The 10,085-nt window shown below is 42.3% G+C and overlaps 1 protein-coding gene across 1 annotated transcript in view; it reads left to right on the top strand.

Annotated features, from left to right (window-relative positions):
• LOC125484421 (nucleoside diphosphate kinase 7-like) overlaps positions 1 to 8,785 on the top strand; it is a 30,626-nt gene extending 21,841 nt beyond the window's left edge. Inside the window, exon 6 of the mRNA XM_048603093.1 lies at positions 8,720 to 8,785. Coding sequence (XP_048459050.1) covers positions 8,720 to 8,785 — 66 coding nt within the window. The remainder of the gene's footprint in view (positions 1 to 8,719) is intronic.
• Positions 8,786 to 10,085: the final 1,300 nt, after the last annotated feature.

The raw sequence follows: 10,085 nt of genomic DNA, 5'->3' as shown, positions 1-10,085 counted from the left end.
GTCTAAATGGGACAGAAATATTTAACCTCAGTGAATGCATCCTTTAGTAGCAGCAACCGCAACATGCTTGAACATTCAACTTAAATGGAGAGGAGTGGGTCTATGATTAGTATTTTAAACTTATAGAAGGAAAATTATGTGACTATGATCATTAAGCTAGCTATCGTGAACTTGGATGTTAGGCTCAGGAATAAACCAATCGAGAAGCAGTGACAGACATCTAACAGCATTTCAGAATTATCTGAGTAAGTATATTTTCACTCTTTCAAAAAAAAAATTGAAGAGATGGACATTTAAGAGATATCTGGATGGGTACATGAATAGGAAGGATTAGAAGGATACGGGCCATACATGGGTAAAGTAGATCAGTTTAGGATATCTGGTCAGTGCGGACTAGTTGGACCGAAGGAACTGCGTCCGTGCTGTATAACTCACCATACTTGGTTAAACAAAGAAGTTAAGGAAAGCATCAAACTTTAGGAAAAAGCATTTAATTGCACAAAGATTAGTGTCAGGTCAGATAATTGGCCTGAATACAAAGAACAGTAGAAATGAAAAAAAAGGTTAATCAAGATGAAAAATTTAGGAGTGAGAGAGAAAGCTAGATAAAAATCTAAAACCAGATAGAGTCACAGAATCAGAGCCCCATTTGCAGCATTTGGCCCATAGCGCTCTAAACCCTCGCTGTGGTTGGTTCGCTCACAGAGCTGGTTCGTTAGTTCGCAGACGTTTCATTATCCTGCTGGGTAATGAAACGTCTGCGAACTAACAAACCAGCTCGGCAAGCAAACCAACCACAGCATCCACAACCCGAGCTACAAATCTACTCATTCAAGAACCTTAGACCTCTAAACCTTTCTATTCATGTACCCATGCAGATGCCTTTTAAATGTTGTAGTTGGACCCGCCTTTACCACTTCCTCTGGCAGAGGTTAAGGGGTGACTCATGCAGGTTTATAAAATCGTGAGGGGCATGGGTAGGGTAAATAGCCAGGGTCTTTTTCCCCAGACTAGGGGAAAACTAGAGGGCATAGGTTTAAGGTGAGAGGGGAAAGATTTAAAAGGGACCTAAGAGGCAACTTTTTCCACATAGAGGGTGGTACATTTCTACAGATATGTAAAAGGGTAAAAAGGTGTCTCTTGATGCTCTGAGTGCAAGAATTTGGAAACAGCAGATGAAATGAACAGATTTTTTTGTTTCTGCTTTTACTGTAGAGGTTTTAAGAAACTTCCCACTGGTATCTGTAAATCAGGTGGTGGAAGGGAGAGAGGAACTTGATGAAATGGCAATCACCAGTGAAGCGGTACCAAGTAAACCGATAGAGCTGTCTGCTGCCAAGTCCTTGGGTCCTCTCAGACTTCCTCTTTGGATCTTAACAAATGCATCAAGTGAGATAAGAGATGCATAGGTGCTCGTTCCCTAACATGTACTAGATTCTGGATAAAGTCCATCTGACTTGAAAACAGCTAATATAACATCTCTTTCTTGAAGAGGCAGGGATGCAGAAAACAGGAAACTGTAGTTTGATGTATGTCATGGGGAAGTGTTACAATTGATCATTAAACGGTATGACTTAGAAAAACACTTAGAAAAACTCAAGGTAATTGGGAAGAGTCAGCATGGCTTTGTGAAAGGAAAATGATGTTTAATCAATATATCTGTTCTCGAAGTTGTAACGTACTGTGCATATATACACTGTACTTGGATATCAAGAAGACATGTGCAATAACCTTTTATGTGGTATCTTGTCAGAAAGTGACATAGTGTAGGATAACAGCGGCTGGGACAGAAGATCAGCTAACTGGTAGAAAACAGATGGCAGAAATGGATACTTTTCTGATCAGCAGGATAAGATGAGTGGAATCCCACAGGGGTCTGTACTGGTGCCTCAGCTTTTTACAATTCACATCAATTAATCAGATGAGTGGAGTAAAGGTGTGGCAGCTAAATTTGCAGAAGACACAAAGATAAATCAGAAAGATGTAATGAGAATACAGAAGGGGATAAACGAGTGAGTGGGCAAAAATGTGGCAGATGGAGTAAGATGTAAGAAAATGTCAAGTCATTTAACTTGGCAGGGAGAATAAAACAGAATATTACTTAAATGGAGAACAACTGCAGAATTCCACAATGCAAAGAGGTCAGATTTTCTAGTACAGGAGTCACAAAAAGTTACCATGCAGATACAGCATGTAATCAGAAAGGCTAATGGAACGTTATTTTTTTTAATAACAGAAACTAAACATAAAATGTTAGGATGTTATTTTTCTGTTCTACAGGGCATACTCATTTTGGGGTCATTTAAGGAAGTATGCAAATGCATTGGAGGTGGTTCAGAGGAGATTACCAGATTAGTATCTGGAATCTATAGATTATCCTATGAGGAAAGGTTGGACAGATTGGGCTGGTTTCCACTGAGTTTAGTAGGAGATGGGTGACCTGATTGATGTAAAAATCCTGAAATGGGCTGACAAGATGAAAATGGATAGGCTGTTTCCTCTTGTGGGGGAGTCCAGAATTAGGGGTTATTATTTAAAATGTTGGGGTCACACTTTTAGCATAGAGATTGGGAGAATTTGTTTCCCCTCTAAGCATTGTGTGGCTTTGGCACTCTTATCCTCAGAAAGCGTGGAGATAAGGTCATTGAATATTTTTAAAGTGGAGACTGATTGTCTCGCCTGACAAGTATTTAAGGTTATCCAGGGTCGATGAGAATATCAACCATGATCTTATTAAATGGCAGAATATGTTTGAGGGTCCAATACCTCTGCTCCTAATTTTTATTTGCATAACAATTTGATTAAAAGTGCTCTATTCCCTGTTGGCTTCAGCTCTGTTCTTTTTCCTTTCCATTCCCCTCACAACGCTATGCAAAAAAAATTTCAGCAGTCAGCTGTTTTCAAATAACCTTCAAGTTGTAACTAAAATGGACAGCAAAATGATCTTCAGCAATGAATCAGATTCTTAGAAGAAAACTAGCATATGCTGCCATCCAGTGATAAAAATAGTTTCAGGTTGTATAATTATGCTATTATTTCAGAAACCAGACCAAAGCATTGTGGTTTATTTAACCTTTTATAACAAAAAAAAAATTCTGTTGACCAACATTTTGAGGAAGCAGCCTCAGATATAAAAGAAAATATTTACTCAGATTTCATACAATAGTCTGTACTATGCCATTCCTGAATACAACTGTTTTTCCCCTGCTAGCGAAGATTCATGCTACCATAAATAGGAAGGGTTTACAAGGGTATGGGCCGAATACTGGCAAATGGGACTAGAGTGATTTAGGATATCTGGTCAGCATGGACAGGTTGGTCCAAAGGGTCTGTTTCCATGCTGTACATCTCCACGACTCATTCAGTTCAGTGGATTTGAGTAAGCCTAATGTTATCTTATCCATATACTTATTCTCCACGCCAACCTGAAAATTAATGCTGACAGGATATTTGGATTGAACCAAATCTTAGGCTTACTCAATATTTGCACACCCACACTTCCAACTAAGGGTCATTTCACAACAGTAAGGAAGAGGAGCTCTATTCAAATATTTTCCCCAAACTGTTTGAAAGATATGGGGACATGTCATTAGGTGATGGAATGTAGAAATTGTCCCATCAAATGAGAAATTCCAATACAAACAAAATGCTGAGAAAAAAAAAGCAGATAAAACACAGTCGATCTATACTCAGACAACATTGCAGGCATGGAGCTCAAGTCCTGAATCCAAACAAACTGATTATATCTCAAATCAAATATCTGGAAAAAAAACTTGAATATATACCTTCGGTTGTGTCCATAACTGCCAGCTTTTTGCAAACAAGCTTTTCACATGAATTAGTCACTTCATCCTGTTTTACCTTTCACGATTGTTATCAATGACATGATCACTTGTGTGACAGTTAAATACAAACCAGCCACTAACTGACATCAACACAAAGCAATTTAAAATCAGCAGATGCAAAGTGCTGACAATTGAATTTCTTAGCCCTTCAGCGCCATCTCTTTTGTTCCTATCAATTCTTTTTTCAGTCACTAATGGGATGTGAGTGTCACTGGCTGGCCAACATTTATTGCCCGCCCCTAGTTGCCCTCAAGAAGGTGGTGGTGAGCTGCTTTCTAAAACTGCTGCAGTTTATGTGCTGTAGGTAGAGCCACAATGCCATTATAGAGGGAATTCCAGGATTTTGACCCAGCAACAGTGATGGAGTTGCGATATATTTCAAAGTCAGAATGGTGAGTGGCTTGGAGGAGAACTTGCAGGTGGCGGTGTTCTCATTGTATCTGCTGCCATTTTTTTTCTCCCAATTCATTTGTGGGATGTGGGCATCACTGGCTGGCCAGCATTTCTTACCCATCCCTAGTTGCCCTTGAGAAGGTGGTAGTGAGCTGCCGTCTTGAACCGCTACAGTCTAACTGCTGTAGGTTGACCCACAATGTCATTAGGAGGGAATTCCACGATTTTTACCCAGCAACAGTGAAGAAATAGCAATCTATTTCCAAGTCAGGGTAGTGAATCACTTGCAGGGGGACTTGAAGGTGGCGGTGTTTCCATATGTCTGCTGCCCTTGTCCTTCTAGATGGAAGTGGCCATGGGTTTGGAAGGTGATGTCTGAGAATCTTTGGTGAATTTCTGCAGTGCATCTTGTAGACAGTACACACTGCTGCTACTGAGCATCGGTGGTGGAGAGAGTGGATGCAGTGCCAATAAAGCAGGCTATTTTGTCCTTGATAGTGTCAAGCTTCTCGAGTGTTGTTGGGGCTGCACTCATCCAAGCAAGTGGAGAGTATTGGATCACATTCCTGGTTTGTGCCTTATAGATGATAGACAGGCTTTGAGGAGTCAAGAGGTGAGTCACTCACTGCAGTATTCCTAGCTTCTGACCTGGCCTTGTAACCACTGTGTTTGTGGTGGATCCAGTTGAACTTCTGGTCAATGATAACCCCCAGGATGTTGATAGTGGGGGATTCAGTGATGGTAACACCTTTGAATGTCAAGGAGTGGTGGTTAGATTGTCTCTTATTGCTGATGGTCATAGCCTGGCATTTGTCACTTGCCACTTGTCAGTCAAAACCTGGAGATTGTCCAGATCTTGTTGCATTTGAGCACAGATTGATTCAGTATACGAGGAGTTGTGAATGGCGTTGAAGGTTGTGCAATCATTGGTGGACATCCACACTTCTGACCTTATGATGGAGGAAGGTCGTTGATGGAGCAGCTGGGGATGGTTGGGCCAAGGTCACTACCCTGACGAACTCCTGCAGAGATGTCCTGGAGAGGAGATGATTAACCTCCAATAACCACAAACGTCTTCCTATGTGTCAGGTATGACTCCAACCACAGGAGAGTTTGCCTCCTGATACCCATCAATTCCAGTTTTGCTAGGTCTCCTGGATGCCACATTTGATCGAATGCAGCCTTGATGTCACTCTCACCACACCTCTGGAATTCAGCTCTTTTGTCCATGTTTGGGCCAAGGCTGAAGTGAGCTCAGTAGCTGAGTGGCCTTGGAGGAACCCAAACCCTGTATAACTGAGCAGGTCATTGCCAAGCAGGAGATGCTTGATAGCACTGTTGATGACACCTTCCATCACCTTACTGATGATTGAGAGGAGGCTGATGGGGTATTAATTAGCCCAGTTTGATTTGTCCTGCTTTTTAATGTACAGGACACACTTGGGTAATTTTCCACACTATTGGGTATATTCCAGTGTTGTAACTGTACTGGAACAGCTTGGCTAGGGTAGCGGCAAGTTCTGGAGCACAAGTCTTCCTTCAGTACTATTGCCGGAATGTTATCAGGGCCCATAGTCTTTGTAGCATCCAGTGTCTCCAACCGTTTCTTGATATCATGTGGAGTGAATCGAATTGGCTGAAGACTGGTATCTGTAATGCTGGGAACCACTGGAGGAAGTCAAGATGGATCATCTACTCAGCACTTCTGGCTGAAGATTGCCGCAAATGCTTCAGCCTTATCATTTGCACTGATGTGCTGGACTCTTCCATCATTGAGGATGGGGATACTTGTGGAGCATCTTCCTCCAGTGAGTTGTTTAATTATCCACCACGATTCATGACTGGATGTGGCAGGACTGCGGAGCTTGGATCTGATCCATTAGTTGTGGGATCGCTTAGTTCTGTCTATCGCTTCCTGCTTTCGCTGTTTGGCATTCAAGTAGTTTAAGTGTTTGGCGTGCAAGTGGACTTCACCAGGTTGACAGGATAGCCTGGTGCCACTCCTGGCATGTCCTCCTGTACTTTCCATTGAACTAGGGTTGATCCCCTGGCTTAATGGTAATTGTTGAGTGGGGGATGTGCCAGGCCATGCAGTTACAGATTGTGCTGGAGTACAACTCTGCTGCTGTTGATGGCCCACAGCACCTCATGGATGCCCAGACTTGAGTTGCTGATCTGTGCAAAGTCTGTCCCATTTAGCATGGTGAGAGTGCCACATAACACAATGGAGGTTATTCTCAATGTGAAGGCAGGACTTTATCTCCACAAGGACTGTGCGATGATCACTCCTACTGATACTGTCATGGACAGATGCAACTGCAGCTGGCAGATTGGTAAGGTTGAGGTCAAGTATGCTTTTCCCTCTTGTTGATTCCCTCACCACCTGCCACAGACCCAGCTCTGTCCTTTAGGACCCGACCAGTTCGATCTGTAGTAATGCTGCCGAGCCACTCTTTGAAATCCCCCACCCAGAGTACATTTTGTGCCCTTGCCATCCTCAGTGCTTCCTACAAATGTTGTTCAACATGGAGGAGTACCGATCCATCAGCTGAGGGAGGACAGTATGGGGTAATCAGCGGGAGGTTTCCTTGCTCATGTTTAACCTGTAGCCATGAGACTTCATGGGGTCCGGAGTCAATGTTGAGGACTCCCAAAGCAACTCCCTCCCAACTGTATACCACTGTGCCGCAACCTCTACTGGGTCTGTATTGCTGGTGGGACAGGACATATCCAGGGATTGTGATGGTGGTGATTGGGACATTGTCTACAAGGTATGATTCTGTGAATACAACTACGTCAGGCTGTTGCTTGACTAGTCTGTGAGAAAGCTCTCCCAATTTTGGCACTGGCACCCAGATGTTAGTGAGGAGGACTTGTCCTTCTAAATGGAAGTGGTCATGGGTTTGGAAAGTGCTGTCTAAAGATCTTCAGTGAATTGCACCTGTGCATCTTATAGATGATACACTATGCTGCTACTGAGCATCGGTAGTGGAGGGAACAAATGTTTGTGGATGCGGTGGCAATCAAGCAAGCAAGCTGCTTTCTCCTAGATGGTGTAAAGCTTCTTTAGTGTTGTTGGAACTGAATTCATCCAGACAAGGCAGGATTGTTCCCTCAGTGCTAACCTGTGCCTTGTAGATGGCACGCAGACCTTAAGGGGTGAGAAGGTGAGTTACCACATTATTCCTAACCTCTGATCTGCTCTTGTAGCCACTGTATTTATGTGGTGAGTCCAGTGGAGTTTCTGGTCAATGATGTTGATAGTGGGGGATTCAGTGATGGTAACACCACTAACATCAAGAGGTGGTGGTTAAACGGTCTCTTATTGGAGATGGTCATTGCCTGGCACGTGTGGCACAAATGTTACTTCCTCTTTAAAAAATAACTTACTAATCTAAAATCATGCAAGACAGTAAAGATAACCTTAGGCTTTTCTTGCCTGCTAGCAACAGCCTTCTTAATGTCTTCTCTCATCATCTACCCTCTCATTTACCATGTTCAGAGATCCAAAAATCCTTTGTCATCAAAATAAAGATGACTGGTTCGGTTGTCTCCACAATAGTTCTCATTTCCCAATAACCATGTAAAATTGTGGCACCTTTACCAGTGTATACCAGATTTTCCTCTTTCACTTTCCAACTTAGTTTATCTCCTGCCTTCAAGCTCAACTCGTCTGTGACCTAATGCTTGCTCCTTTGACTCCTTTTCCAAAAGGAAAAAGGACTTGATTCTTCAACTCCCCTACAGGGACCCTATTCTTTCTGACAATGCAACCAGTTCACTCTTCTCAGGTATTGGTCCCTTCATATCATTATCTCCTGTTTCAAAGCATCCACCCGTAACAACATGTCCTCAGCAACTATCAGCCTTAAATTTACTCAGTGTTCTTTCTGCAGTCTTTGCATGAAATATATTACCTTCTCCCAACCAAAGCCTATTTAATTTTCCAGAAACTGTCCACTAAATTCAGTCAGTGTTGCACCTAATTGTTGTTTTATTCTTTCACAGAGAGTGAATGTCACTAGCTAGGCTATCATTTGTGGTTCATCCCTAACTGTCCTACAGAAGGTGATGATGATTCAACTTCTTGAAAGCTGCAGTCCATAACAGTTAGATACATCCACGCTTCTATTAGGGAGCTCAAGATTTTTACGTAGCATCATTAGAAGTAACAGCAATATAGTTACAAGATGATGTGTGACTTGGAAGGAAACTTGCAGGTAGTGGGTAGTGGTGCTCTTATGCATCTGTTGCGTATACTTTTCTAGGTGGTGGGGGTTGTGAGTTTAGAAGACACTGTGGGGTCATGGCAAGCTCTTGAGAACATGAAGTATGACAGCATCTTTCTACCTTTATGCGCCTTCTCAATTCCCAACTCTTTCTGCTATCTAGCAGGATGAATAAGATGCTAATGGTGTAATCATGCACCCTTAGTTCCCACTCTCACAAGTACCTTCCCTTTTTATGTTTTTTTCTTTCAGACAACCAAAAACCTGGACAGCCACAGCAGCCCAAAGAGAAAGCAAAAGAGCAACAGCACAAAGTGATGAAAAGCTACATTTGCTTCACCTGACACTCATTGAATTTACCTTAGAAGTTAGTATAGAATTGGATTAGCACAGTGAGTCACCGGTGTGGGCTGCAAGCAAACCAGAGATAAAGGACGGGTTCATTTGTCAGCCGAGAGGCAAGGTGGCAGACAGTAATGTTGCATAAGAGCCAGATGAAAACCTCAAATGGGACATCACTCAGAAGGCTGTTGCATGAGCATTCACACCAAGATTATGACTACATTGGTTGGCCTGCCAAACAGCCTATCAGTGATAAGGAGCAAGGAAGAGCCCAACTTCCAGTTGGCAGAGGAAATCATGCAAAGCATCTGCTCCATCTTCCAGAACCAGGGACACTGCTCTCCCACACCTGTTGCAAACTGTGTGTGACAGGTCATCTTCTCTCCTGCCACTCCTGTGAGGATGCAGCAATATACTATGTGGCTTTACATATGGCAGGTAGGAAAGTAACTTGCAAGAGAACATAAGGAGAGTAGAAAAATATATAGATAAGTTTATGAATGGACAAAGATCTAGCAAGTGGAGTATAATGTGGGGAAATGTGAAATTGTCCACCTTGACAGGAAGATTTTAAAAAAAAACTTACCTAATGGTGAGAAAGTGAAGAGTTCCGAGTTGCAGAAGGATGTGGACATCATTTTGTATGAATCACAAAATACTAGTACGCAGGTACAGCAAAAAATTAGGAAAGCTAATAGAATGCTACAATTTACTGCAAAAGGGAATTGAATACAAAAGTAGAGAGGTTATGTTTCAATTACATAGGTGAGACAAAATCTAGCGTACTATAACAAACACAGATGCTGGTAAACCAGCAGGTCTGGCAGTATCTGTGGAGAGAGAAAAACAGAATTATCGTTGAGTCAAGTATGGCTCTTCCTCAGAACTGAAAGGGGTTGGCAAATGTCTTTTTTTATACTTTTTACAGTGGCAGCGAGAGACAAAGAGAACTGATGGTGTAGAGGCTCAGTGCAAAAGTCAAACAGTTGTTAAATGGTGGTGAAAGAGAAAAAGGTGTGTAACTTAACGGTGTGAAAAGGACAGAATGGGTTCCTTACTAAGAACAACTTAAACAAGCCACAACAAGACAAGGCTGGGGGTGGGACAGGGTAAGAAAAATGGAGGACATCCTGTAGTCAGGCTCTGAAGTTCTATAAGTCAATATTAATTCATAGAGGTTAAGTCTTGGTAAGCAAGTAAAGTGTCATCTTCAACAACAAAAACACAAGTTGCTGGAAAAGCTCAGCAGGTCTAGCAACATCCGTGAAGAAAAAAA

This window comes from Rhincodon typus, chromosome 11 (genome assembly GCF_021869965.1).
Source record: "Rhincodon typus isolate 14 chromosome 11, sRhiTyp1.1, whole genome shotgun sequence".
Taxonomy (NCBI): Eukaryota; Metazoa; Chordata; class Chondrichthyes; order Orectolobiformes; family Rhincodontidae; genus Rhincodon; species Rhincodon typus.
This window is presented reverse-complemented; position numbering and strand designations above follow the sequence as displayed.